General features: G+C 45.5%; 5 protein-coding genes across 13 annotated transcripts in view; 1 reads left to right on the plus strand and 4 right to left on the minus strand.

Moving 5' to 3' along the window:
* Positions 1-587: 587 nt before the first annotated feature.
* Positions 588-4,622, minus strand: alg8 (ALG8 alpha-1,3-glucosyltransferase). Of its 2 annotated transcripts, XM_088398310.1 has the most exons (14): positions 4,494-4,622; positions 3,974-4,052; positions 3,710-3,903; positions 3,538-3,647; positions 3,324-3,391; positions 3,137-3,254; positions 2,954-3,057; positions 2,759-2,879; positions 2,524-2,663; positions 2,277-2,416; positions 2,093-2,190; positions 1,744-1,816; positions 1,316-1,588; positions 588-676 (listed from the first exon to the last, which is right to left on the minus strand). In XM_088398310.1, exons 1-13 carry the CDS (start codon positions 4,580-4,582, stop codon positions 1,360-1,362), a joined length of 1,563 nt encoding a protein of 520 aa, XP_088254436.1. In that variant the 5' UTR covers positions 4,583-4,622; the 3' UTR covers positions 588-676; positions 1,316-1,359. The 2 variants fall into 2 exon arrangements, with proteins under 2 accessions (XP_088254436.1, XP_088254435.1); XM_088398309.1 differs by lacking the exon at positions 588-676 and having other exon boundaries at positions 1,249-1,588.
* Positions 4,623-4,633: 11 nt separating this feature from the next.
* ccdc90b (coiled-coil domain containing 90B) lies at positions 4,634-6,181 on the plus strand. The gene is made up of 8 exons (XM_088398313.1): positions 4,634-5,002; positions 5,111-5,214; positions 5,313-5,414; positions 5,489-5,530; positions 5,589-5,660; positions 5,714-5,767; positions 5,851-5,965; positions 6,036-6,181. Exons 1-8 carry the CDS (start codon positions 4,792-4,794, stop codon positions 6,089-6,091), a joined length of 756 nt encoding a protein of 251 aa, XP_088254439.1. The 5' UTR covers positions 4,634-4,791; the 3' UTR covers positions 6,092-6,181.
* Positions 6,182-6,670: 489 nt separating this feature from the next.
* pcf11 (PCF11 cleavage and polyadenylation factor subunit) lies at positions 6,671-15,179 on the minus strand. 5 transcript variants are annotated; one of them, XM_088398306.1, is made up of 17 exons: positions 14,816-15,179; positions 12,767-12,892; positions 12,369-12,551; positions 12,095-12,268; positions 10,791-11,911; positions 10,499-10,679; positions 10,097-10,406; positions 9,875-10,018; positions 8,611-9,749; positions 8,465-8,528; positions 8,248-8,370; positions 8,039-8,147; positions 7,720-7,903; positions 7,471-7,626; positions 7,288-7,380; positions 7,158-7,193; positions 6,671-7,082 (listed from the first exon to the last, which is right to left on the minus strand). In XM_088398306.1, the coding sequence occupies exons 1-17, from the start codon at positions 15,047-15,049 to the stop codon at positions 6,849-6,851; spliced, it is 4,611 nt and encodes a 1,536-aa protein (XP_088254432.1). In that variant the 5' UTR covers positions 15,050-15,179; the 3' UTR covers positions 6,671-6,848. The 5 variants fall into 5 exon arrangements, with proteins under 5 accessions (XP_088254432.1, XP_088254430.1, XP_088254431.1 ...); XM_088398304.1 differs by having other exon boundaries at positions 8,039-8,150; XM_088398305.1 differs by having other exon boundaries at positions 8,248-8,373.
* A 1,170-nt stretch (positions 15,180-16,349) lies between these two features.
* On the minus strand, positions 16,350-20,828 carry ncbp3 (nuclear cap binding subunit 3). Its single transcript, XM_088397677.1, has 13 exons — positions 20,608-20,828; positions 19,826-19,891; positions 19,641-19,746; positions 19,439-19,564; positions 19,186-19,311; positions 18,989-19,116; positions 18,781-18,889; positions 18,591-18,690; positions 18,383-18,489; positions 17,999-18,314; positions 17,727-17,875; positions 17,259-17,441; positions 16,350-17,176 (listed from the first exon to the last, which is right to left on the minus strand). Exons 1-13 carry the CDS (start codon positions 20,788-20,790, stop codon positions 16,878-16,880), a joined length of 1,998 nt encoding a protein of 665 aa, XP_088253803.1. The 5' UTR covers positions 20,791-20,828; the 3' UTR covers positions 16,350-16,877.
* A 253-nt stretch (positions 20,829-21,081) lies between these two features.
* The window catches only part of LOC148386215 (rap1 GTPase-activating protein 2-like), a 12,826-nt gene continuing 7,013 nt past the window's right edge, over positions 21,082-26,894 (minus strand). For 2 of the 4 annotated variants that reach the window (XM_088397673.1, XM_088397675.1), the window contains 21 exons: positions 26,655-26,702; positions 26,154-26,186; positions 25,718-25,951; positions 25,527-25,630; positions 25,321-25,399; positions 25,197-25,250; positions 25,044-25,127; positions 24,853-24,953; positions 24,648-24,777; positions 24,407-24,562; positions 24,245-24,316; positions 24,003-24,089; positions 23,737-23,883; positions 23,563-23,667; positions 23,369-23,460; positions 23,173-23,277; positions 22,975-23,062; positions 22,674-22,740; positions 22,469-22,539; positions 22,361-22,386; positions 21,082-22,274 (listed from right to left, as the gene is read on the minus strand). In XM_088397673.1, the coding sequence (XP_088253799.1) occupies positions 22,375-22,386; positions 22,469-22,539; positions 22,674-22,740; positions 22,975-23,062; positions 23,173-23,277; positions 23,369-23,460; positions 23,563-23,667; positions 23,737-23,883; positions 24,003-24,089; positions 24,245-24,316; positions 24,407-24,562; positions 24,648-24,777; positions 24,853-24,953; positions 25,044-25,127; positions 25,197-25,250; positions 25,321-25,399; positions 25,527-25,630; positions 25,718-25,951; positions 26,154-26,186; positions 26,655-26,702 (1,869 nt within the window). In that variant the 3' untranslated portion in view covers positions 21,082-22,274; positions 22,361-22,374. The remainder of the gene's footprint in view (positions 22,275-22,360; positions 22,387-22,468; positions 22,540-22,673; positions 22,741-22,974; positions 23,063-23,172; positions 23,278-23,368; positions 23,461-23,562; positions 23,668-23,736; positions 23,884-24,002; positions 24,090-24,244; positions 24,317-24,406; positions 24,563-24,647; positions 24,778-24,852; positions 24,954-25,043; positions 25,128-25,196; positions 25,251-25,320; positions 25,400-25,526; positions 25,631-25,717; positions 25,952-26,153; positions 26,187-26,654; positions 26,703-26,894) is intronic. The other 2 variants (XM_088397674.1, XM_088397676.1) reach the window with 2 other exon arrangements.

Raw genomic sequence — 26,894 nt, forward strand, 5'->3', positions numbered from 1 at the left:
AAGTGGGGGAAAGAAACAGTGAGAACTGACATTTAGATAAGTGTTGTTGTTTTTTTTAATTTACAAAACTACACAAATGCAATATGTTTCATTCATTCTGAAGCAATCCATGGTCTTCACAGACTAATTTATGAATGGTTAATTATTAGTGTAGAAAACAATATAAATAGGAAGAAAAGACTAGAGGAAGAAGTCATTACTTCTGTCAGGTTCAATTTGACAGTGAGGGGGGAATGTGGGAGTCGAAACTATACAAATTGACGTGTGTGCAAACTAATTCGGCCGCTATCCGCCGATCACATTCCAAATTATCCAATGAAAATTATTATTATTATTAAGTGTTATGCATTTGGCGTACAGTAATCGTAAACTGGAAGAAGGTTTAATCGCCAGCTGCTAGAGCAAACATCGTCGAACTACTAGCATAATTAATTGCCGGTTGCTTACGTGCTTTTACTTCGTAAAATGGAAGTTCTACTTCAACGAACTGGAACTCAAATCAAAACCTGTATTTATGAACCTAATAAATGTTGAATCTTTTCTTGTGGAGAGTTAACAATGAATTACTGAAAGCAACAACCGGTTACCTTGTTTAATGTCGACAGCTCCGGCTCATGTCAGAGTGCAGTCTCACGCTGCACACTTCCTGGCTATATCCTCAGCCCCGCCTCTCGACCTATCACAGCGTGTAGAATTACGACGACGTAAAAACTGACCAATCACTTAATGGCACTACCGGTCTTTTATATTCATCTCACAGCAAACATCGGGGAAGTCGGTCCGATTACATAATATTATTACCCCAAAATATACAATAATCAAGATTATACATATTATATATTTATGAAGTACATGTTCAATCAATGATTTGACAGAGAGCGTATTATCATGGCCTGCCTCTCTACCTATCAGATCTCCAACATTGTGATTGGCAGCAAATATGACCAATCACTGCGTGACAGGCCTTTCAAATTAAAAGTCTTACTATTCAAGGTAATTTTTAAAAGCCTCACTGTACGTATACTTTCTTTTATAATTTCTCACTATAGTTAGTCATTAAAAAAAAAACTACAATGCCATTTTTGAATCCCTGCCCTGAAACCCTAAACCAAGTTTGAAACTCCAATTCGAACCCCCCATTTTCTAGTTTGGATAGAAGTCACTGTTCAACTTGTAACTAACAGTTTAACAGGTTAAAATCACCGAAAAACACGCACTGACTTTGTATCTGACTTGTTAGAATCAGTGCAAGATGCAAAACAGAAACTTTATTGATCCCTTGAAGGTAAACAGTTCTTGCATTCCTGCTGGTTACCTGCCATACTTCAGCGCAGGAATGGAAACCCGCGACTCAGTGTCTCATAGTTGTTTGGACTTTCCACTGTCCTGTCGCAGCAGCGTCACGTAGAGACGTAAGAAGGAGTAGCAGACGCCCAATGCGGTGTAAACGGACGTGGCCAGCAGCGGGAGGAAGGGCAGCTTCTGTTGCCATGGCGTCAAAGGAAAGACGAGCTCGCAAGCGACGGCCACCACAACTAGACCTGAGAGGTAGACCACCTCCAGGGGGTGAAGCAAGGACCCCTGCCCACTGAAATGAGACAACAGTACAGCAACATATCCTACATAAAGCCTCGTGCATGATGTACTGTATTTCTGTGCTAATAATAACTAACAATAGCAACTCATGTTGATGTTACTGATATAAAAGCATGGAGGAAAGGGAATGGGGTGAGTTTCTTGCACCTGTGGAGTCTCCCCAGAGCAGCAAAAGAGAAGATGGTGAACATCAGCATCAGTGCGCATTTGATGAGCAGCTCTGCCAATAAAAAAATATATTTTTGTATCACTTTACGGTTGCAACATAGGTGATACAATTATTACAGAGAGGGTTGATATCAAAATAAAGTGGTGCCTTGACCGAAAACTTTAATTAGTTCAAAACCTCAAATCATCCTTTGCCATTGAAATGAATACAAATGCTATTAATTTGTCCCAGGCCTCCCAAAACAGTAACAAAAAATGTCCATAGCACTCCATTTCATAAAAGCACAGCATACTTAATACTTGTACTTAATTCTGTCTCGCACTGTACCTGCCGGGGTGAAGAGCAAGGGAAAGAGCGAGTAATGACCCACTGTGCTGAGAAACAAGAAGATCCCAGCGTCCTCTCTGCTCTCGACTGCCAGCAGACTATGTCAAAGGAGAAAAAGTAAAGAAAATTTCAAAATGACAAACTAGTATTCAGCATAGGCAAAAACAAGGAGTCAATCCCAGACCTGAGAGGCAGGATGGCGATGAGGATGGCTTTCTCGTGGACGTGCCAGCCGAAGGCAAAGGAGGCGAGCGCGCACAGCAGCAGGCAGCGTAAAAACCCACGAGCGCCGCGAGGACGGCGCCAGATGGACGCCAATGCCGGCTAAATAGAGTTTCAGGCAAATGCACAAAGGCGTCAGGTAGAGCCAGTAATTTGAAGCCATGATTGTTATTTCTGTGGGCAATAACAATAATAATAATAGCACAGACCAGGATGGACAGCAGAGTGCAGATGAGTGTGACAGACGGAGTGACAGAAGGAAGAACAGAGTGTTGGAATTCTTGAACCAACCCGCCCGTCATGGAGGCCTGAGGGAGTGTCGTCTCTTTCAGAAGCTTCAAACGAACTCCTGTCAACAATGTTCATCATTTTAAAATCTTCATTGTGGATTCCCAGTAAACCAGTGCAACAGAAAACAAGAACGCGCTGCATTTTTATTCTTACCCAGCGTGGCTAGGCTTTTATCTACAATGTTGTAGAGGGCCCACACATTTGGAGCCCAGTAGGCGTGACAGAGTCCTCGTTTGAAGGGGAAGAGGCGGGACAGTACCTGAGGAAGCTGACCCTGCAATGGGCACAAAAAACAGTGATTCTTAAGTTTGGCCATCTATTTTTGTGTTCTTATTAAGGTCCACTCACCATAGTAATAAACGGGCCAAAGGAAAGCGTGCACACAGAAACCACAATGCTGCCGAGAGCGAGTAAGCGAAGCGGGCTGAAGCTCCGCCATCTTATGGAGCCATCTTCAGACAAAACCACAAACAATGGCGGTTGTTCAGCACATTTTGGATTGAATGTTTCAAGCCTTTGTGTCATGGTCACCGTGTGTAAAGCAGTAGCTCCTCAGCAGGAAGATGCCGTAGGCCGGAGCCACGTACAGGTAGATGTGCTTCAGGTTGAGGAGGATGGCAAAAAGCAGCGCCCCCTGCAGGTGCTGAGACTGTTGAAGACAGAAAGACGAGGTACAACGCGTGGACTCGACAGAGCCGGAAATCGTTTGAGTCTTTACCTGCAGGTGTTTGGCAATGGACAGCAATAGAAAACCAAAGAGGAAGCCATTGTACTGAAAATGAATGTCTGAGGAAGGCCCTTAAGGAAACAGGAGTAACTTCCACACCTCATGTGGAACCAGACAGACTTACTGCCACCGCTTTTTCTTTTGAGAATTAATGTCAACTTCAAGGCTGTGGTATTCTCCACCAGCAATCCAAGTTGAAGGATACGGTCAACAATGAGAAGGCCAAAGTTCCAGAGCAGCAGCACAGCCAGGACAAAAGACGGCTGATTAAAAATGTCCCGTGTTCCTTTCCGATCACGAACGCACCTGCAGCATCTACACACATTGCCCAAATTGTTACACAGATTTACACGAGTGGTGATGGTAGTCGCACTCACTCTCTGGCGGCGTAGATAAAAAGCAGGTCTGTGAAGATGACCGAGAGTCTCTGGAAGAGGACGGTAGCCGGACTGGCGTAGTTTAGGTTGTCCACCGACAACATCTTGTTGTCAAAGTGCCGAGCGACATGGGAAAGGCCGAACTCAAACCAGGCGAAAAGCGGTGGGTAGTCCAGCGTCCACTCTGATGTATTCTGAAAGAAAGAGTACAAATTAAGCCCCTGGACCAACATTTAAAAGGACAGAAATTTGTTTTAAACGCACCTCATGGTACCACCTGGACACCGGTAAACTGTGTGTGATGGCCAACCAGTTCCTGTGCACCTCAAAGTCCGTGGAATGACTGCACACACAAATAGACAGTCAGAAAAAAATAATCAAACACAGTGGCCATGCAATTAAAGCCCGAATAAAATAGTAAAATCCAAGCTAGTGAAGTTGTACGACGCGTTCCGATTTACGTACACATTCTAACCTATATCCAAAAGGTGAAACAGCGACATCTTGCGACTGAAGCTACGTAGCACACATTTGAAAACAAGAGGTTAAGTTTTAATCAGCATACTCTGTATGCGTCAGTATTTGATCATAAAAAAAATCTATTGTGCAGTGTTCACTGAACATAAAATTATAATCTAAGGAAACAAAATCATACAGTCAATGTTAATAATCTTGAGGCAGTCAGTCTGTTAGGCGGATGTTATAGGAGCAGTTTTAAACCATCGTATGGTTCAAATAGACTAAAAAACACAAAATGTATTCGTCAATAAATATTTCGACTCACTAGGCGTTGATAAACAGAGCTTTGAAGAGGGAAACCCCCAGAGCTAACGCTGGAAACCAGTTCCCCCTGTCCACCGCGGTGGCCACCATGACCGCTCGTGTTGTGTTTGAATTCAGAACTTTATTGACAGCAAGCGTACTGTACATTTGTACATCCGGGTTGTCATCAAACAAGGAAGTGTCGCTTTTCATTTGAATACTTCTATTTTCATATCACTTTGACATCAAACAAGAAAGTGTCGCTTTTAATTTCAATACTAATATTTTCATTTCATTTTGATAGTCAAAACGGTAGCCGGATGAATATATTGTTGCGGCGCTGGGCGCTGGGGCAAAGGTGGAGGTCCTTGGCCCTCTCTCCAGCCAGTGATATTCGTATTTGTGCGGCAGATCTCCATGTTGGCACCCCGGTGGCGACGTTTGACGTGAGAAAAGTTGAATTAACTCCTCTGGAGCAGCGAAAGCTTACGTTCGACTCCCACGCCATGGTGATGGAGTTGGCGAGTAGTGGTGAGGGAACTACTTAACGACTTTGTCATTGTGGAAAATGGAAAGATGTTATTGGAATGGATTAATGCCAGTCTCATTTCTTGTTCTATGGTTGTCATCACACTCCAGGTTTGGAGAAACGCCAGGCCGAGCTGATCGTCTCCGCTCTGGTGACGTTAGCGACCGCCAACATGGACATTGTCTACAAAGACATGGTGACCAAGTCGCATCAGGTGGGGAAAGGGGAACTCGGTTGTTGACAAGGTCTCACAATTACTCTCCTGGTAGCTCTGCGGCTGACAGTTGAGAAAATAAATATCTCTCGTTGCAGGAAATCGCACTGCAGCAGATCATGGCCCACTTGGATGCCATCAGGAAGGACATGGTGATTCTGGAGAAGAGTGACTTTGCTAACCTGCGCTCTGAGAACATAGTATGACAAAGGAGCAGATGGATTCCACAAGATGTTTGGTGGATTTTGCGTAAAACGCTCTTTTTTCCTTGCAGAAGATGAAGAGAGAACTGGAGCAGCTGCAGAACCGACTAAAGGTCAGATTATGGTTGACGTGTTTGTCTGTGAGTGAGTAAATAAACTATCTGATTTCAGGAGGAGAGTGAGAAAGTCCGAGCAGAGACCAAATTGGATATCAACCTGGAGAGAAGCCGCGTTTCTGACATGGTGAGAGTGCGAGTGTGCGTGTACTTAACTAAACTGAACTTGTGCCCTATCAGTTCACAGAGCAGGAAAGAAAACTGATGGAGACCAACACAGAGTTCCACCAAAAGGTAAAAGCAAATTAAAACTTCTTTCATCAGCCAATGTGGCGAGCATGTTTGACATGCCTGTTGTATGTTGACGTGTGCTTTAGCGAACCGAGCTAGAACATGATAATATGGAGACCAGCAAGAAGATGGACCTGCGGGTGGCTTCACTTAAAACGGTCTTGGAGTCACTCAAACTGGAGACCATTCGTTACCTCGCAGGTACCAATTCTCAATGGGACTTTGTCTTATTTGAAAGCCTGTATAAACCCTGTGTTTTGTGTTTCCATAGCAACTGTGTTTTCCTGCCTGGCCATCGCATTGGGGGTTTACCGGCTATGGAGGTGACGCGTTTTGTGTCGGCCGGAGAAAGTGCTTTTAAATCAGCTTATTTCTATTTTTATTGTCAAGTAAACATGTACATGTCAAGACGTGAAACATGAGTTAACTCATTTGTTTTTTCATAGAAAAGATTATCTTAAGTTGTTTTGAAGTAAAACTAAGAACTGGTTTTGATCAGTAAATTTTATTTTCTTAAGGCACAGAGTTGCACTTAATTAGCATTTTTTCAAGTGTCAATTTGAGTATGCTTGCATAATGATGAGACAAAAACACTTAAATTCAGATTAACTTTATTTTTAACTTTAAAGCAGAACAATTAAACCAAAGAGCAATCACACAAAAAAAGTTTCTGAACCTTTATTGAAACTACACCCAATAACGTCACAAAAAAAAAAAAAAAAAACAAGTGCCCCGCAAGTTTGTTTTGATCAGGTGCTCTTCCATGGATCAATAAGATTGACGCTTACCTTCATCGCAGCCACAAACAACTGAACCCCTGCAACTGCCCGTCATCAAATCATCCAAATGAGGAGTTATAGGAACAAGGTGACACCAGTTCCATTCAAATCACTGGTACGCCAGAGATTCCAAAAATACTTTAATGTATAAATTAAACCATTTACACATTGAGCCCGAAAAGGAAACATTTCAAAGCAACAGTGTGACGTACTCGGCACAAATACCAAAATGTATTCAAGTTAATCGCCGACCAACCAAAAACTTTTTCCTTCAAAACAAAGAAAAAGCGCAGCCCATAAGCTACTCACAGTCTCTTCTCTTCTGATTGCACGTCAGTTAAAAGAGGCTCCTCTTTTTCCTCTGTCTTCACATCGCGCTCTCCTTCGTCCTCCTCGGAATCAGGTTCCTGCTTGATCGAGGCGGCGACAGCGCATGATGACTGAGGAACCTCGTCTTCCTCTGCCTTTATAAAGCTGCCGAGCGGGTGTTCGCTCAGCACCTTGTTGGGCGACGGCGTCATGTCCATGTACGAAGATGTCTGAGGGGGATGACAGAGGCGGGTGAGACAACGCCAAACGTATTTTTTTGGGGTGACGTCATGCCCGATACTCACATTTTTATAATCCTCGAAGCAAGAAGGATGGAAGTTCTGTGTTGAGAGAAACGTTGGCAGAAAGTGATGAGTCAGCAGGTAGTTTAAAGAGTATCAAAAAATGAAACATCCACTCCAAAAAGCCACACACCTTATCATCAACCCTGATGGCATTTTTGAGGAACCAGTCCTCCTCTTCCTCCACCCAGTATGTCTCGAAAGGCTCCTGGCAGATCTCGCACAACTGGTTTGGACAAGATGTTTACAGGTGTTTTTACCACAGCAGTGACAAATTTGCATACAAATTGGGGTAACGTAAGAAGGGGGACCCCACCTCTGCGACTTGGTCTTTGGCGGCCTTGACGCTCTGGAACTCCTTCTCTTTGGCCGCCGCCTGGTTCTTCTGAACCTCCTCCTCGTTCTCCTTCTCAAAGAACAGGCTCTTGGCCCGTTCCTCCAAGTCGGCGATCTCCTCAAACTCGACCCAGTCCTGGGAAAAAAAAGAAGAGAACATGACACAATGAGCACGTCGTGCTTTCCCATTGAAAGCTGAAGAAAAAAAAAAAAGCATCTGATTTCTTACCCTGAGGCCATAATACCAGCGGCGATGCGTGATCTTTTTGCCAGCCACCTTGCCGGCATGGTTCTGCCTGAAGTGCCAGTCCAGGTGGTCGGCGTACAGGTCGGTCTGCGCAACGGTGAACCTCATGCTGCACAGGCAGCACTGGTTCCCCGAGTACAGCTTGGTCACCACGCTCTCATAACGTCTGACAATGAAAAGCGTCAGTGAGTTAACCTACTGAAAGACTGCTAGATATCGTACAAAAAAAAACAAAAACGTAGCTAAGGAGTTCTCAGGAGCACACAAGAACTTGTCGAAGAACAATTGTCACAAAACTCACAGTTTCATGTCGTCGAGCTTGAAGCTGGTGAGGTCGGGGAAATCATCCTCGACCTCCTCCTCTTCTTCCTCCTCTACATGAGGCGCCTCTGGTGCTGCTGAAGATAACTCTGCTGTGGGGGAACAAAAGACAAACTCAATATTAACAAAATGACAGACCTTCCTGGTATAGCAGTGGTCAAAATGTGACATGAAGAAAGGTGCACTGACCGGTGGTGGAGGCCGTCGGGTCGGGCTGTGACCCTTTGATGATGCCGGTGGAGATGAGTTTAGAAAGCAAGTCGTTGACGTCGACTTGACCGAAGTGGTTCTCTGCAGGGGGCAATTGGGGAGCTGCTGGAGGAACAAAGACATGTTAGATACACTGTGGGGTAGTTGACTTTTTAGCATCTCAATACAACAAATGTGGAAAACAGGGTGATCTCACCTGGCTGTGCAAAAGGCGCTGCATTCTGAGGCAGGAAAGGCTGGTTCATGTTCAACACGTTCACCTGAGAGCACCAACAAGCAAGAATTGTCAATTTCTTTTGCAGTTCAAATTGTCCCACCGAAATCAGACTGAGTTGCACTCACCGGCTGCTGCATGTTACCCGAAGCAACCGTGGGGTTGAAGAACGGGGCGGAGCCCGGCTGGCTGAACGGAGGCCCGGGCAGCATGTTGAAGTTAGCCGCGGGCTGCGAGGGGAAACCCATCGGTGCAGGGTGGAATTGAGGGTTGATGGGCTCCGGGAACGCTTGCGGGGCCATTGCGAAGTTTTGCGCGGGCTGGAGGTTGTTGTCGTACATGTGAGGGGGCATGGGACGCATGGGGATGTTGATTTGAGGTGCAAACCTGGGGGGAACCTGCTGGCCCTCAAAGAGAGGCATGTCAAAGCGGGGTCCCGGTTGGCCAGGTCCCTCAAAACACATTGGACCAGCAGAACCTTCCAGACGCATTCCGGGGTTTTCAAAGGGGATTGGTCGCTGCTGCTGCGACTGGAAGGCCATTGGTCCAGGACCGGGCCCCAGGTTGTTGTCAAAGCACTGGACTGGATTCTCAAAGTTTCCAGGTCCTGGTCCGTCAAACCTTGTAGGGCCCAAAGGACCGTCAAAGCGGCCCATATTGTCCGTGTTCATCAATGATCCCTGTGGTACGTGTGGTCCATTAAACCTCTCTGGCATGTTGTGATGAAGGGGCATGCCTTGGTGAGGACCCTCAAAGTGGGACGGCTCATTGTACCAGCCTGGCGGGTGCGCTCTCGATGGGCCCATGTGTCCGGGAGCATCAAACCGGGGAGGTGGGGGGCCTCCTTCATGGGGAGGGGTGTGCCCAGGGGAATTACTCAACTGATGAATATTAGACAACAGTGCACCAAGCACAGGACCCTGGAGGATCGATTGAGGGGCGAGGGGAACTTCAGAAGGGAGCGGCCCGTCATCAGAGTGTTCGCTGTTGGGACTCTCAAAGCGCGGAGCGGGGCTCATGTCGGCTATGTCCTTCTGGTGAAGCGGCGACAGGCGTTCACGCTCAAACATGGGGAGTGGAGTTTCCAGAGCAGATGGGCTCGGACAGTTCCTGGGAACCAGAGCGCCGGGGTGGGGGGGTCCGTCCAGATGCCGAGGGTCCGGGTGCCTAGACTCTGCTGACGGGACATACCGCCGCGGAGCGTCGTAGCCGCTCTTGTGCTCCTCGCATTGACGCTCAGTTAAGGGCGAGTTCCACTCTCTTTCACCTGGAAATAAAATGAAGCGGAGATGAGTTACATTAACTCGTCAACTGCTTCTTTGCCTTCCACTTCGACTTGAATGATGGAACTTCAGTCCAGCACAATGTGATCAAAGTGTGGTGTAGACTCACTAGACTCTCTGGGGTCAGCCCTCCTCCTGAATCGAAGACCTGGCAGAGATTTAAGGGCGGGGAACTCTTTGCCGTGGTTGTACTCCTCTATCATTGGGGCCAACGGAGGTCGGGATTCTTCGCGCTCTAAGCTTCTCCTCTCGTCTGTTAATGAACAAACAACTTTAGAGTGACACGTGCAAAATAATATTCTGGCTGCTGGCCGATTGATCGTTGCCTCACCCAATTCCCGCGGTGCCCGGCCTGGCCCTTCGCATTCCTCGAGACCGTCCCAGCCTTCCCCGGTGGAGCGATGAGCTACCTGAGTCTTCTTTAGCTTGGACTTGTGCTCAAAGTACGTCAACTGAGCCTGGTCCAAGGACTCGGGAGGCGTGGCCATCAATGTCTTCTTGCCAGGAAAGTTGGCGGCAGGGTCCCAACTTTCTGGATGCTGTTGCTTCTCCTCCTGATACTGGAAGAAGTTCTTGATCTTGTGAGCCATGTTCAGGAAGTCCTCCTGCGAAATTTCACCGCTCTCCAAGCTCTTGCTTGCCTGCAGATATCAAAATTCCAGCCAATGCGGTCAAAATCAGATATTAAAGTTCTCAGAAGTCAAAAGAGTTCATATTTGTTAAGCAGACATACCATTCTGAGCAGGTCTTTCTTAGTTGCAGTGTTGAGGACTTCGGGTATCTGAAGGTTGGCATCCACGCTGAGACGATGTTTCGGGGTACGAGGGGTGGTGGGCCGTGTTGGAGTGCTATAGGTTTTATGCCTCTGTGGTCCAAGCTTGTCATGAGAGTCTCCTGGTTTAAGACTGGAAGTGCTAAGACATACAGTTTTGTTAGGAACAAGTACAGTTGGAAGGGGCGTGTCAAATGTCCGTTACTTAACAGTAGAGCTGACCACGAAACATTAAAATATATGAACGACTCACTTTTTGTTCTCATCCCAGCCACTCCGCCAGCGTGAAGGAGCATCTTTGGCCTGTTTGCTGCCTCCGTCCTGGTTCCGTGGTGAGTCTCTGGACTTGGACCGCCGGTCGTCCGCAGGAGTCTTCGAGCGTCGGTCGTCCCCCAGGGTCTTGGACCGCCGGTCGTCCGCCGGAGTCTTGGACCGCCGGTCGTCCCCCGGAGTCTTGGACCGCCGTTCATCCGCCGAATTCTTGGAATTGCGATCGTCCGCCGGAGTCTTGGAGGGACGATCGTCCACCGGAGTCTTGGAGCGCCTGCTGTCCGCCTGGTCCTTCTTGGCCGCCGGTCGCTCATCCCGCATATTCTTTCCGTGCAGTGGCTCATCACCCTTGGCCCTCCTGGATTTACCTGCCTTGCGTGATGGTGACAAGGAGGTGCTCCTGGTTCTGCTCTTGGGTGACGACCTCCTGCCTTTCCTCTTTGGCGAGGCGGGAGAGCGGGATCTGGACCTTGAGTGTGTGCGTTTCCTGGCGTGTGTTCGGGCATTGCCGCCGATCTTCTCCGCAGACACGCTGCTTTCACGCTTGTTCCCCAAGCCGTTCTGCAGCCTTCCTCTGTAGGCTTTTGGCAGCTCGGGCACCCGCGTCGACTCGTCTCGTTTGTCGCCACATTTTTTCTTCTCCTTCTGCTCGTCCACTTTGTCATCTTCGGCCTTGTCCAGGGGACGTTTCTTCAACCGGGGGTCTTTCTTTGAGTTGTCTGCAGACTTTAGGTTCTCAACCTCAGCCTGCTTGTTTTTACTCTGGACATTTTTAATCATTGGAGGAGACTTTATGTTGGGCTTCTCCTCCTTTTTGGGAGTCCATACCTTTTGTGAATGGAACGTTTTTTCTGCTGCTTGTTTTTCTGGCGTGAAAACAGGGGTTACTATGGCAGGAGGGACTTCCCTTTTCCCAGCAGGTTGCTCTTTGCTTTTAGAGACAACTGGGGGCCCTGTGCGGTTCAGACGTGGGTCTCTAGTGGGTAACTTTGGGTCACTTGGGGGCTGGGGAGCAATCAGGGGTCGAACCACAGGGGTGGGCTGGCCAACTGGCTTCGGGGATGCCGCGAGAGGGGAGCTGGGTAGTATAGAAAATCCTCCAGCCTGCAACACAATATTTTATTGGAACTAACTCACATTGAACAAAAGCAAACATGTGGCAAAGACCTTCAGCAAAAACCTGTCTAACATTACATGTATTCCCTACTCAGGCTAAAATACTAGGACAGATTACAGCTATGAACTCAAAATTATGAACTTTTGCAAATCCAGTTAGTTTTTGCCTACCAGCTGTGCTTTGGTCTGCTCCAGTTCCAGCTCAATCTTCTTTTGCTGAAGCTCAAGAAGCTGCTTCTGCTTGGCCAATAGCTGCTGTCTGATTCGCTGCTCTTGGGTCAAACTGGGCTGGATTACCGGCGGAGGTGGTTGGGTGGGGGTAGGCCGTGGAGGGGTCTCCTCAGACTACATTCCGAATAGCGTACAGAAATGACACATTTAGAGATTAAAGAACAAAGTCCTCCAGGTATGACGAGTTCCAAAAAATGCTTTTCTAACTACACACCTGTTTTAAAAACTTTGGGTTGACGTGGATGCTGGCATTGACTGTTGGCGGCAGAGGCTTGATTGGCCATGCCGGATCCACGGAGTTGACCCGCACATCAAGCGCGTACAGTTTCTTCAGAGGGAACACTTCATCCCATGTCGATCGTAATTTGAACAAACTCTTTCTGGTGTTCTCATCCACCTACAAACAAAGTACATTGCTTGGTCCACAGCTACTCGGAAAGTGTTAAGATCAATAACAAAATTGCCCAATGCTTAACCAATCACTAATTTTTTACTGCAGAACACTAATAAAGCACAATATAGCAAGAGACTACACGTTTAAGCAAGCAACAAGTGTGGCTGCTATAGGTGACTGAGTAAAGAAATGTAAAAAGGCATCAAGAACAACTGTACCTTTTCAAAGACACATATAAATGAAGTGATTAGGTTTTTAGCAAACACAGCGACGTACTCTCCTCCAACATTCTTCACTATGGAATCCACTAAGTACAAAACTGGAAGCTTCTCTGCTGCTGGGGCCTAGAGCGATAGAAAACTCGACAAGTTTAGAACACAACAGGGGTTAAAAAACATTTCACAACAAATGCAAAATGCTCAACAGAAGCAAAAAGAGCCCCTCAAAAATTGTTTTGACAGGTTAAGTCCAGATGTGGGGGGGAAAAAAAAGGGAAAAGGTGAAGATCCACGTGGCATCATCCTCAACCAGTCCAAGAGGTTCACGTCAGAGTCAATGAGGGAAAATGTCCAGAAAAAGGGGGCGGGGGGGTAAAAATTACATTTCTTCCTTAAGCCAGTTCCCCTCTAGAGAGTGTTTTTCCCATGAACCAACCACTCTCTGTACTTTACCCTTGGCGAAAGTCTTGGCACCCAAAACTTGTCACTTTGTTCTGGAGTCATTTAAAAAAAAAAAAAAAAAAAATCCACGCATGTAACAATAACCCTTAAAAAACATTTAATTTTTTTGGGGAGGCTTTCGAAAACTGCTGCTTTCAAACGAGTCTATAACTTAACGACGCAGCATCTGTGGAATGATCTTTTTTAACAGCGTGCCAGTCAGGCTCAACTTTGTCAGGAACAGGGAACCAGACTTGCACCAATAATTTACACTGGGAAATAAAAAAATGACAAAAAGCACATTTCACATTTTTTATTATTAAACATTTTAGCCAGTCAACTTTCAACAGTTTCAAAAGTCACTTCCGGATAGAAGCAGGGGGTAACGTGATCGAAATGTGTTGCGTCATGCGGCAAAATGCAAACAATGAGCACTTAGGCGCACTGCCGAATAAATTTTACTTAACTAGAAGCCCACATTTGTTGCCCAGCTAAGTCTTACTCCATTTGTCACATTAAGACTGAGGGAAGGGAGGAAAAAAAACACTGTGGTCTCAAGGAGCAGGTTTTTATTTCTGGACTGCGAGAACACAGTGAACGTTCAAACAAATACACAACAACTAAAGAGGCAGAAATCCACCATAAAAAACAAACATCTATTGGAATAATACGTATTTACTTTGCTGCATTGGGTAATCACTGTTCTGTTCTGAGCTCAAGGTCGAAGCTGATTATCCCAAATGGAGGTCGCATACTAGACGGACCTTGAGTCTACGCGAACAACTTGGAATGTGCCAGTACTAAATTAATAGCAAATCGATTAAGCAAAGAATCTATTTATTTTTATATTACCATTAGTATTATGCTTACTAAGCAGACAGATGGACACTGGCTTATTGCTTGACAAAATGCTTAAGCTTGGAAATGCATTGTACAATATAGAGAAGACATTTAAATTCAGCTATTATTAATTTTAGGGAAAAAACTTCTTACTTGACGCGGAGGCCTAAATTTTTTTTTTAACAAATGACCGTTTAAATCGGCCCGAATTGCACGCCGAGACAAAATTCTGGTCGTTAATTATATTTATCACAATATAGGAATCGTAATACACGCCCCGCCTCTTAATTTCTCCACACCGACTTCCTGTTTGACAACGTTACATATTGAGGCCTGTTAACGTTACAAAATGTCGAATAAACTTGGCCTGAATTGCCAAGTGAAACAACAGGACGAAATTAAATGTCACTGAAGGCATTAGTACAAACAATTATCGTCGAAAACTTTTCTTTTATAGAATATTTTTTATGGTGGACTTTGCTTCACTTAAGTAGCACGAGGGAGTCATGACTGATAAACCTTCGATAAACTTCATCAGTAACACACCAAGTATGACTGTAATTTTACTTTAATAATTATAACTACATAGAATTAATTGTTTGTATTCTGGCGTTGCTAACAGAAACGTAACCAAACAAAAGCGAAGGTGAGACGACATGTTGTGGCTAACTAACGCCCGACGCCATGTTTAAGATAGCAAGCGGCTACCATACATCGACGCAAACAATCAATCAGTTAAATCAAAAAGAAAATTCTTATCATAAAAACCTTGCTTATTTGTGCTTCAATTATCGCGACGATATCCTTGGCGAAGTTGACGTTTTCCTCGGCCAGAATGGTCAGCATGTTGATGTGTGGCTTGCTGTTGAACGTGAGGTCTTCCAGCGAGGACTGATACTCTCGGCAGGCAACTTCCCTCGCCGCGCCGTCGTCCATCTTCGAGCGGGGGATAGCTACGCCAAATTCGTCGTGAGCGTATGCATTGAAGAGCAGACAGTTCATTAACTCATGTGGCGAGTCGGATTCCTCGCGTAATCTCACGGTGAATCTAATAGTTTTGACCGTTTTTGAGCGGCGTTAGAGGGCCGTTGTGTCCCCGCTGACGCCGACAAGAAAATGGCGTTGGGGACTAAAAGGCTTTATTCGTCACCAACACAAAACGCGTCAGTGCGTTGCTATTGGCTCGTTTTATTTAAACGGAAGCAAATGTTTTATTGTCATTGGCTCCCTCGGTAACAGACACAAAGAATAGCCAATCACAGTGGCGAGAAGTGGTGCGAGTTTAACGGTTACGCAATGAGTGTCAACGCCACATGGAAGTAAAATATTTACAAAATGAAAAACAAAAGGGCACAAGAACAAATGTTGTACCTCATTATCGTATAGCGAAATGTTCCACCTCATTATCGTATAGCGAAATGAGTCGTAATATTTGGCCTTTCTCTGTATTGGTTGTTAACGTTGCTCTAACAAGTACAGTAACTGTAGTTGTTTCTCACGGATGAAACGGCACGCTGCCCCCTATTGACAGAAAGAGCGAAAAAACTCCCGTCAGGTGATTGTCACCACTTGCCAACCTCATAAATCATTGAATGGGAATAACAAAACTTTACGTGCATAATTTCAATTGGCTAAATTTAAGCTAGTGTTGGCTCACGAGTGAACGATTCGTTCGAAGGAACGAGTATTTTCAGTGAACGAATAACTTCCTAAAGTGATTCGTTCTTTTTTCAGTTCATATGACTTCAACCAGTAGGTGTCGGTAATGCCCATTGAAGCTGGTGCCACCTCGCTGTAAAACAAAACGAAGAAAAAAACGACGTAAACTCCCGTTCACGAACGAGTCGTGAATTGCATTTCCCGTTCACCAACGAACGAATCTGTGAGTGAACGAATGAGTGATTCGCATTTCCAGTTCATCGCGAGAACGGATCAGTGAGGGAACGAATCGTGATTTTCCCGTTCGCGAACGAGTCAATGGGTCAACTGCCTTCCTTCCCGTGCATCAACAGATCAGTCAGTGAACGTGTTGCGTCTCCCCCCTGGCGTGAACTATGTAAGCCAGAATGTCGATTTACGATTTGCCAAGGAAAGAAAGAACCACTCACTGAAACACCACTTCTTCTATGCGCGTTTTCTCCAAGCTAACGGCTAACTTTATTGCATGAAGGGATGCGCCGTTACGCAACAACGGGGAGATATTTGTATGTTGTTCCCACGGGATTCGCGGGGGTACGTTTGAACTGATTCTAAAGAATCAGTTCACTTAAAAGAAATGGAATGCACATCACTAGTTTAAGCATTTTGAGCTTTTTGTAACAGTTCATTTGAGGTTTTATTCATGATTATTTTTTAACTGCATGGCTGGCCTCATGTGTATTAGGTCTATAACTGGCCTTGTTGCTGTTCCACGGACACACACGACAAATTAATGATTATAAAATTAAACACTAGGTCCCATTTGAGAAGCTTCACATGACATGACAAAAGTGATTACTTATCAAAGTGTTTGCTGATTAACTTCCTGTCATAAAAAAAACAACAACATTGCTGGAGGATGGTCTTGTCTTTAAAACGACATTGTTCCATGTTACCTGTACAGAGTTCTTCAAAAATGAAACAGAATTCAATATACAAAAGTAATGTTGAATGTCACCCAAAAGCAAATTTTGGACGCTCTATTTTAAGAGAAAGCACGTGACACAGGTGAGCCAGTTGGACATTCCAAAGCATGTGGTGCCAAGGAGATCCTCTCAGTGATCCATCCAGGAACTATAATGACTATGTGCCAAAGATGAAATCACGATGATCATTAAAAAGTACATTTGTCTCAAGCGTCCGAGTCCTCGCTGCTCTCCCGGCTGATCTCAATCTGCAACGACGGCAGGTTGTCCAGCCGGCTCTTCTTCATCTTATGGCTGAGACGCTCCTGCTTCTTCTTGATCATGGCGCCCCACACCTTCTGCAGCGTGGAGTCATCCTCTTCCACGCCTTCCTTCTCCGTCTTGCTACCTCGGCGTCTCCTGCTGCGGCGCGAAGACGAGAACATCCCAGATGACCCGCCCCTTGGCTCAGGCTCGCGACTTCCCGTCTTTTCCTCTTTGTCGCCCAGTCGGCTCCATAGGCTGCCTGCACACAAGGATTGGAATAAAAAAAATATTAGAACAAGTGCTACAGAAAACAGATGGATTGAATTCAGTGATGGACTTACTAGTCTTTCTGTCTTTGGATGACTTGGATGAGTGGCCTCTGTCCCCGCTAACAACGCCCAGTCGACGGTGCACGTCACTGACTGCTTCTCTGGCGGGGGGAGGCGTATCTCTTGGGGAGACGGGAGAGTCCGAGCGCCCCCTTTCGGGTGAGTAGCGCCTCTTCCCAAGCCGCTGTCGGACGTCTATAAAAACAGCAAGAGTGTAATAAATGGCTGTTAGCGTGCCATGGAATGACAGCAAACTCCTGTTTATCGTGAAGGACACTACATGAAAAAAAAAAAAAGTACCTCTTTGGTGTTATCTTGGTCCCAAGCAATTAGGTTTCAGAAAAAACTAATGCTTAGCCGCTGCTTGTGATATTGACAGGCAGTTCTAAACCTTTTTGGAATGTGTCAATCCTTTCGGATTTTCGCTATTCGCAGCAGGGCTTGATCCCTAGTACACTGAAAACCAGGAATGAGGCTCACCTGTTTTCCCGCTGTTGACGGCTGGGGGGTGCTGTCTATGCTGAGACAGCCCCTGTCTCTTCTCCTCGAGCAGCTGCCGCACGTCGGTCACCTTGGTGGGTGACGGAGACTTGGCTCTGCTTTGTGATGCGGACCCTCCTACCCTGTTTCTGCTCAGGACAAGACAATGGAACAGCACGGGCTGACATGAACAACAGTGAGGAGAGATTGAGGTAACTGTGGCAACGTTAAGTCATCTTACTAACGTCAAAACATAAATCTGCGATTCACACCTGATGCTCTTCAGCTGCCCTTCCAGCTCATCTGCGTACATGGTCATCTTCTTGCTCTTTTTGGGCGATGGCGTTGAGATCATTTTCAGCTCCAGATCGTAGTCCATCTCGTCCGATTCAGACCACGGGGACGGTGAGCGCTGCAGCCTGCTCCGGGGCCCGGCCAGTTGAGGCCGCGAGGACGGGGTGACCTTGTTTCCTTTCTCTTTGAACTCTACCACTCGGTCATCCGAGTCCATGTCCTCGTCGCCGTAGTCTTCCTCGTCCTCTTCCTCCTCCTCCTTGATGGGCTCCTCGGGCAGGTTGACCAGGTCGGCTGCATTTGTGAAAAGTTGTGGTGTCTTTATACAAATAAGTCCTGACCTAAAGGCTTTTTTTTTTTACCGGAATGTCGATGTGTGTATGGTGGAGTGTGTCCCATGCTGTCTCCAATGAGAGGTTTCTTGCTCTTGCCGTCTCGCTGGCCGCGCCGGTTGTGGAACCTTCTCTTCCTGAGGAAAATAAGAAAGGCAATTGTGTACTTTTTGCGGGTGATGACAGTGCTTAGTTGCCACTGTAATTTCAAAGGGAGCGACGAGGGGCGTTGACCCACCAGGAGTTGCTGAGAATTCCCCTCATGCCTCCGTAGTTGGGATTTCCATACTTCATGTAGTACCGACTGCGCCGGGCGGCACCTAGCTCCTTCTTGTCATCTGAAGTAGAATATGAAAAAGGTCCCATTTTAGTTAGACCACCTACGCTTACTCACATGGTGGTGCAGATGCAGCTGTCGGGGAGGAGACCTTCGGTGGCAAAGCGAAGAAGGATCTTGTTTCCTTTAAAGGGCTTGATGGCAGGACGCAACTCATTCTTCAGCAGCGAGTCTCTCTCCGCCCGTGACAAGTCGTTCCCCTGACGTCAAATCAACAGAAATATTCATGGACGCCATTAGTTTAGTGCTCCCCTTTCAAATTTCGATTAATAAAACCATTTATTATTATCATTATGTACCTGACCAGCCTCCAACGCGTGTTCCTCTTCCCCTTCGCTGTCTTTCACGCTTTCCTCGTTGCTCTTCTTCACCTCATCATCCACCTCCGCCTCTTCTTCTTCATCGCCGTCATCCGACCCTCGACGACCTGCGATCAAACCTCTCGTGAAGACATTTAACCTGACCCTGTCAGAGATTCATTTGTTCCTTTACTGACTTTTGCTGGGCTTGTCCGTCTGGGTGTCGCTCTCCGTATTTGTGATGACATCGTGTGGGTCAGGCATGCGGCTGGTGTTGATGAACGCCCTGATGGCCGTGTTGTCATCGAGCCAAACCACATTGCCTGGGGAGACCAATTGGCATTTATTTAAAGGGTTCATATCACAGACAATTGACTTTTTATTGTTTGTATAAAATAAAAACACCTATTCTAAAGGGAAAAATGTACTGAGTGGAGTGCAAATGCTCACAGGAAGTGTCGTCAATCCACTCAATGTGCGCAGGGGGATATTCCTTAAAGTACCCAAAGATGTCCTGTGTGCTCATGTCATCAACACCCATGATGTGGACGGCCTCCATACGCACTTTGGGGATGGCTGAAGACACAAGAGCACATACAATAGCCATTAAAACCACAAAAATGAGCCTTTTGCAGTCTGCGTCTCCTTTTACCTTTCTTAACGGCATCTTTATCGAGGAAAATGTTCCGCTGAGTGGTGCTCACCTCCCCATGGAAGTGGAAACGCCTCGCTCGCTTCTCTTTCCTCTCAATCGCCTCCTGATGGGAATACAATCAATGAGTCCTTCAACGTGTAAATGCAGAGAATTCATGTGGCGGATTCTTTTTTCTTTTTAACCTTTGAATTGACATCAATCCCGGTGATGAATGCTCCAGCTTTGTTCTCATAGCGCCTGCCCGTATCCTGCAAAAAGGGCAAATCATCACTTGTGACAAACAAAATTTGGTGGATGTGAACTGAATTAGAACTCTTCAAATCAATGAGGGACAGACATCTGAACCCAATCAATGCAGTAAAAACAATCAGCACTGGATGTGCGAGGTGTGGATAAGACATCACATACAAACCACTGACCTTGAAAAGTACAAATGAAAATTGGCGTAAACACACAAAATCAAAAGATTAGATTCTCAACCACTGACACCGCAGCTAATGTGGACAAATTAATTTGTTTATCCCAAAGGGCAAGCGATGAATGGAAAGCAACGACCATGAAAAAGCCTTTAATACATGCAAACAATAAAACTGATTGTGAATAAGCCGAATGAATAGACGTCGAACAGCAGAATGGAATTATCTAACGGTGTCAGAAAATATTAAGCGCTTATGCTTTTCAACATGCGTCGAATATTTAAAGTGCACGTTGCCGAAGCGAGTTTGGAGGCAACGCCACAGGGTAGCGCGACCAGGCAACAAGTGACAGAAACGCCTGACTTAATTCAGCCAGCCGTAAGTGACTCAAAACCCCGCAGTGAATGGATGAAAATGATGTTCCCAACAGTTTTCCCCGGGCCCGGGTCGAGTTATTGTTACCACCCCCCGGGTATCCCTTCACAGTTACCCGGGATGCAGAAGACGCCAGCGCCGTGTCTGGTGAGGCCCAAAACGGGACAACCTACCGGCAGCAGAGGCTTCACCGACCGGTTGATGGAGATGTCTTCAGCCTCCAGCTCACTCTGCTCCACCTCCATGGGTTCGGCTTCGCGGGCACCCTTTTCGGACTCAGAGTCCGACTCTGAGTCGGAGCGGTCAGAGCCGCTGTCCGATTTCACCGCCAGCCGCGAGCTGCGCGTCGCCGCCATGACACCCCTGCGAAGAAACGGCTAACTACTGTTGTGATTGGCTGTTCTACTTCTTCTATTTGTTGTTTAGTAGCGGTTTGCAAATTGCTTATTGACCATTTACCGCCACCAACTGGTATGGAGTGGTATATTTTATTTACAACTGACCCCCAGCACACACCCCAAATGTTGACGTATGAGTGCAATCGATGGATAAACATAAATTTATAGTACCTCCGCCATCTTTTGTAAAAGTATTTAATTATTCTGCCTGTTATTGTACAGGCACAGCACAGATGTCACAACAATAACTCATTTTAATGGCGCTTTATTGACATTTGTTTCCTTGATGTGTAGCTATTTTACATTTTGCTTCTTTACAGTGCACTTTGGATTCATGGAAACAAAAAATGAACTTTTTACTGAAAGAAACGCACAACTTATAACGAAGGGACACAAGGCAGAAACAAACATGCTACATTTGATCATCCTCTTGATACACTGAAATGCTTGGAAGAGAATGTATGAACATAATACGGAAAGTTGTGCTTTCAGTGCAAAAACAGAGTTTTGTACATGGTTGATGTTCAGACCAGTGGTTCTCAAACTGGGGTAACCCACAAAATATTTTGTAGTAAATTAGGTATATGGGATCATTTTAAAAAGTTCATACGTAACTGTAGGGACCGGCACCCCAATAAAAGAATACTACATATTTTTAGCTCTTTCACATTCTTGACCCCAAAAGTTTGAGGACCCCCTGGTTCATACCCACAGAGGGGAGAAGCGCTTATTTTTCTAGTGCAACATCATTTCTATTACCCTTTTGTTTTTTTGCTTGAAATTGCAGTCCATCTTGTAGTTTCAACAAAATGTCAAACAAGCTGATTTAGCCGTAGAAATGTTCAAATGTAAGATTGCAAGTCTTGTTCCAGGAACTATACTTCATTTATGACCGACAAAAATAAGTCATATTATTGCATGTTAATTTTAGTCAATCATATTCTCCACAAAAATACATTTTTCATTTTACACCCTCATTCGGCTCTATCCCTGATTATTCAATTCAATTCCATCTAGGGCAGTTTTACTGCAACAGTCGTTTAGTAAATGCTAAAACAGACATTTCACTTAAACAAATCAAATTCTAAGGTGCGGATACTGCAGTATTTGGGCGTTATTGAAAACAAACAGAGCAAAATGATGCAATTAGCTGATCTTGGCATAACATTTTTCTGCATTTCCCAGGACTCATTTAGATAGTGTTTCTCTCCCTTTGGTAAACAATTACTCGCCGGTGATGGCGCTGTGACATCATTGGGATTATTTCCACTCAACTGACACATTCACTCACCGTGCATTCCGTGGTGAATCACAATATGCGAGCCGATCATAATCGAGTGATGGAGAGACCAGTTGGCAATGATTGAATCCACGTAGCAAAAATCTTGGTGCTGCATCGTCGTTCTCCTCAGTGACGTCGGCTTATGAAGCCACCCGATTTTCTAACATTCCACCAGATTAATCAAATTCATGATTCAGACACTATTAGATCAAAAAGAAAATGCTCACAGTTGAATTTAATGTGTACCTTTTCCTTGTAGTCTAATGTCCCTGCTAACAACACAGATGAGGTGCTAGCATTAACATAAAATCAAACTCAAGGCAAGCAGCAGATGACCATAAAAGTCAGACTTACCGCAGCTGAGTGACTCAGCTTGTCGAAACGAAACTTCAGGTTGGATCTCGGTGAGTTTTTGTTTTTTAGTTCTGAAAGGTGCCAAAAAAAAAAAAAAAGACCACAGTGATGTAAGAAGGAAGGAACAAAGTAGGTGTCAGAGATCACATGCAAGAATGCACAATAAACGAGAGACAAAGCGAAAAAAAATTGTCAAGCTATCAACCTGTGGGGCTTCGACAGACGGTGAGCGGACTTGAACCTTGACCTTCTGCTGTCACAGCATGGGCAAACTGCAGACAAATGAGACAAAAGTCATGCATGAAATGCTTGCTCCCTTTGTATACTCAAAGACAAGGTCTTCCATTCCAGACTGTAGCAGTTGGGAATACATAATCTGTCTCATTATTTTAGCCCGGTCAGCAAAATGACTTGTTTTTGTGTCATCCGCCTCATTTATTCATCCTGCTGGCTTCGACACAAATTAGAAGAGTGCTTATGAAGCGGAAAGTGTGTGTGTGTCTCACCAGGTGAGTGTCGTCCGCAGGGAAACTGAAGCTACACGTGCTGGAGGTGGATCTGGAAATTTTGCTGTTATCCTTTTTCATGCAAATTCTGCAAATTAAGAAGAACAGAACTCAGTGAAAACAATCATGCAAACAAGAAACAGATGACACATTATGCAAAACAGAAATTTTAATAGGTTGACACACACACACACATACCTGTCTCGTTGCCCCGCCTCTGGAGAGCTGGGATTGGACGGCAGCTCTGACTTCACCTCTAACATGGGCTGGCAACCATCAAAGTTCCTCTGGTCACCGAGGAAACTGACTCAACCAAAGTTTACAGTGGAAAGACTTCAGTGATATTTATGTGAGCTGATGTACGTATGAAAATACTTTCAAAGTCGGTGGTTACCCTCTCTGGCTGTGCTTGTCTGTTTGGCTGTCAATACTCAACAATCGAGGGAACAGACCCGAACGGCGTTTGACGGGAGATTTTACACTACCCTGGAGATTAAACAGAGTAAAAACATATAATTAGACAGATATTAATATTATTTGATACAACAAGGATCCACAAACCCTGCAGAAAAGACAACCTGTGCTCACCTCAGCGCTAATATGTGCCAACCCCCCACCACTCAAACTGGTGGGCAGCCCCCCGCCACCTCTTGACATTGTCTCCATGGAGACGCTTCTCCCGCGCATAGCCCTCTGAAATAGACAGAAGTGAATACTAAACATTGGAAGGAAGGACGGTATAAATCCAACATTTCAAGTTACCTTGATGGATTCCAGCAGACCTCCGTGAGCATGTCCATTTTCAGCCCGAGCCTCCTCATCAAGAGTAGATGTCAATCCTAGCATTCTCTGGGAGCGTCTCTGTAGCTCGTCGTGGAGGGTATCCAGCAGTGCGGCCCTTGTCCGCTCCTAAGACAGCGAATAAATGGAAATCAAGTGAGGATCCAGAAAGGAGCCCTGTGGAACACCACCGGTGCAAGAAACTGACCATCCTGCTTTATTTATTCTTTTTTTTCCTATTGGATTACCTCCAGTCGGGAAAAACGGATGCTCTTGTAACAGGCCAGCTCTGCATTGATGAGTTTAGTGAGTAGAAACTCCCGAAACTCTGGACCCTGAATGACAGCCAAGGTGTTAGCAGTTCAAATTATCCTTGTACATTTTCTATATACATTGTCCTCATTAGTTCACCGGTGGGCTGGATCTTGCCCAAGCTGGCTCGACAGGAGTGCCCTTTTTAAAGTTAAATGCATATCTTTCTTATTCTTACCTTCTTAAAAACAGCTGGATTTGGGAGAGGCGGTCCAAAAGGTGGTACATCCTCTCGTGCTGTAACAGACACCTGTCAATCATATACAATATTGTCAAAGAATAAATTCAATTTTACGGTATGGAAAAACTTTAATATGATGTGGGCCTTGGCTGTACATACCTTATAGCTGGTATTCTCCGAGCAGGGTTCCTCCACCTGGACTGTGATAAAGGCGTGTAAAAAGTTGGAGGCGATCATGTCTGGCACAAAGGGGGTGGCCTCCTCCTGGAAAACCAGGGCTACGATGTCGTTGCCTATGTGACGCTTCCTCTGGAGCTGAAGGTGGTTCAAACACAGTCAGGCTGCAGTCACATGACTTGACTCAGACTTAAGTCAGCAATTTTAGAACATGGATGTCTACCTGCTGGGTGTCTCCCTCCGTGAAGGGCAGCTTGGTGGAAACGTGGAACATGACTTCCTGCTGTTTGTGTACCGTGTACACAGACTGAGAACCAGTCTGGCCGTGAGACACATCCAGACCCCCCCGAAACCTGTGACAGGAGCAAAGCCAAAGCAATCATGTAGCTGTACATTTACAAGTGTGAAATTCTGCCCATGCTAATGACCCTTTAAAGTCTTGCAGGTCCACAGTGTCACCAAGGAGCTGCAGAAACTCTTGGAACGCTGGCGTTTCTTCATTGTTCCTGAACAGCTCCTCCTCGGACACCTGACCCACAGACACACAGTGGTGCTGCTATTAATTCGAAACAATTTGTGCTGACTAAGTGAACAGAATCTCACACATGCATGTTTTCACCTGTCCAAAGCGTTGGAAAATAACTCCAAACTTGAACGTGTTGTTGACCTCATGTTCGTCATAGTTGACAATTAGCTGAGACGCCTTTGAGAGACAAACACAAAAGAGAATAAAATCTTCAATCCTGTCAATCATGAACCAATAAAGCTTTACCTTGGGGTAAAGGACGGGACTGAAACGGAGACCAGCTGCGTCGTCACACAGCAGCTGCAAGATTAAGAAAAAAACACATGAAGACGACAAATGAAGACACGTGTGTGTGTTTGTGTGTGTGAACCTTAGTCAGCTCTTGGACACTTGGTATATCAGGCAGCTCTGTCACTGACAGGCACTGATAGATTGTCTTCACTCGGGACCTGAAGATGCACCAAAACACAATCTTACACTCACTACTCACTGTCAAGTGCCAAAATGTCTCAATATTTTTGTCCATCTAGTGTTCAGTACACACACCTAGGATCATGACTTGATTTGTGGATGTACCTGATGATGACGTGGAGATGTTCTTGCTGATTCTCTTCTTCATGCCTAACAGACAACAACACGTTTCCAACGCTGCTGGACGGGCAAGAGAAGTTTAAATGCTCCTATAAAGGAAAGAGAGAGAAGAGAGTGACATCACGTAAAAAAAAAAAAAGTTCCCCTTTGTTTATTGGAGAATACACGAGACTCACCTTGCCCAAGAAGTACTTCCTGTATGCACGTGCGGCCTCGTTGGTCTCCTCCAGGCGATAGCCACAGTTTGCGTTATCCTGAGCCTCTCCTCCTCCTCCTTGCTCGTCATCCCCGCTGGCCTCCTGGGTGGCAGGGGGAGGCGCAGGCGGGGGAGGTTCCTCAGGTTCCTCGATCCAGTAACCTCCAAACTGGGGGAGGATGACCTGTGGGTACGGTTCGCCCTTCTCTAACACCTGCACACACAAAGTTTGCCCCAAAAATTATTTGGCTAAAACAGGGGTGGTCAAAGTATGGCCCGGGGCCACACAAACGTTCTTGAATTAAGACTCCAAAAATATTGAGACATATTTTTCCACCCCTGAAATTGGTTATTTAAATTGCGCGCTTTCACTTTGTATTTATTTTGATTATTTTGTTTCATAATGATTGACTCACCTCTTCGATCCTTGGATAAGGGATGTAGTCATCCTGTTTAAAGAAAGTGCTGTTACATTTAATTGCCCAAATTAACGAGCCACTGAGAACTACAGTGGGCTAACTCCATTTTTCTCCTTTTTGCAGGATAAAGTTTTATGGCTCTAATAAAATCTCAGGGATTTATATCTTGATTTGCATAGCAATGATTAATTCTGGATACCGTTTTTCTTTTTTTTGTCTTCCAGATTGAAGTTTATTCCAAACATTCATCAATGTTTCTTGAAAACTGATAAAAATCTAATTTGACCCCGAATTGCCCACTTTAGTTCTCCGTGGCTGAAATATTGTTTGGCTTCTTAAAAGTCACATGATGAGATGGGACACAGGATGTAACACGCTGTCTATTACTCTTGTAGTCCTAAAACCACTATAAATTTTATCCCGGTGTTGATGAGACAAAATGTGCGACAAATGGGCAAATGAAAAGATGGCGACGGACTTGAGGACAGACTAACGTGCCTTCTGCCTCGGAGGGACGGCCTTCATCTCAGCAGCTTCTGGAACCTGCTGCATCACACACGACAGCTTTTTTTTAGCCAAAGCTCGCTGCCCCCCGTCGCTTTTTGATCACAATGGCAAGCCAGTGAGGATTTTTAAATAAAAACTGACAGCTTTTTTTTTTTTGACCTTGTTTGACTTTATGCACTGAACCATGTGCTTTGCAAATTCCGCTTAGCAACAAAGACTTAGGAAATGGGT

This window comes from Syngnathus floridae, chromosome 15 (assembly GCF_059516105.1).
Source record: "Syngnathus floridae isolate MCC-2025c chromosome 15, RoL_Sflo_1.0, whole genome shotgun sequence".
NCBI lineage: Eukaryota > Metazoa > Chordata > Actinopteri > Syngnathiformes > Syngnathidae > Syngnathus > Syngnathus floridae.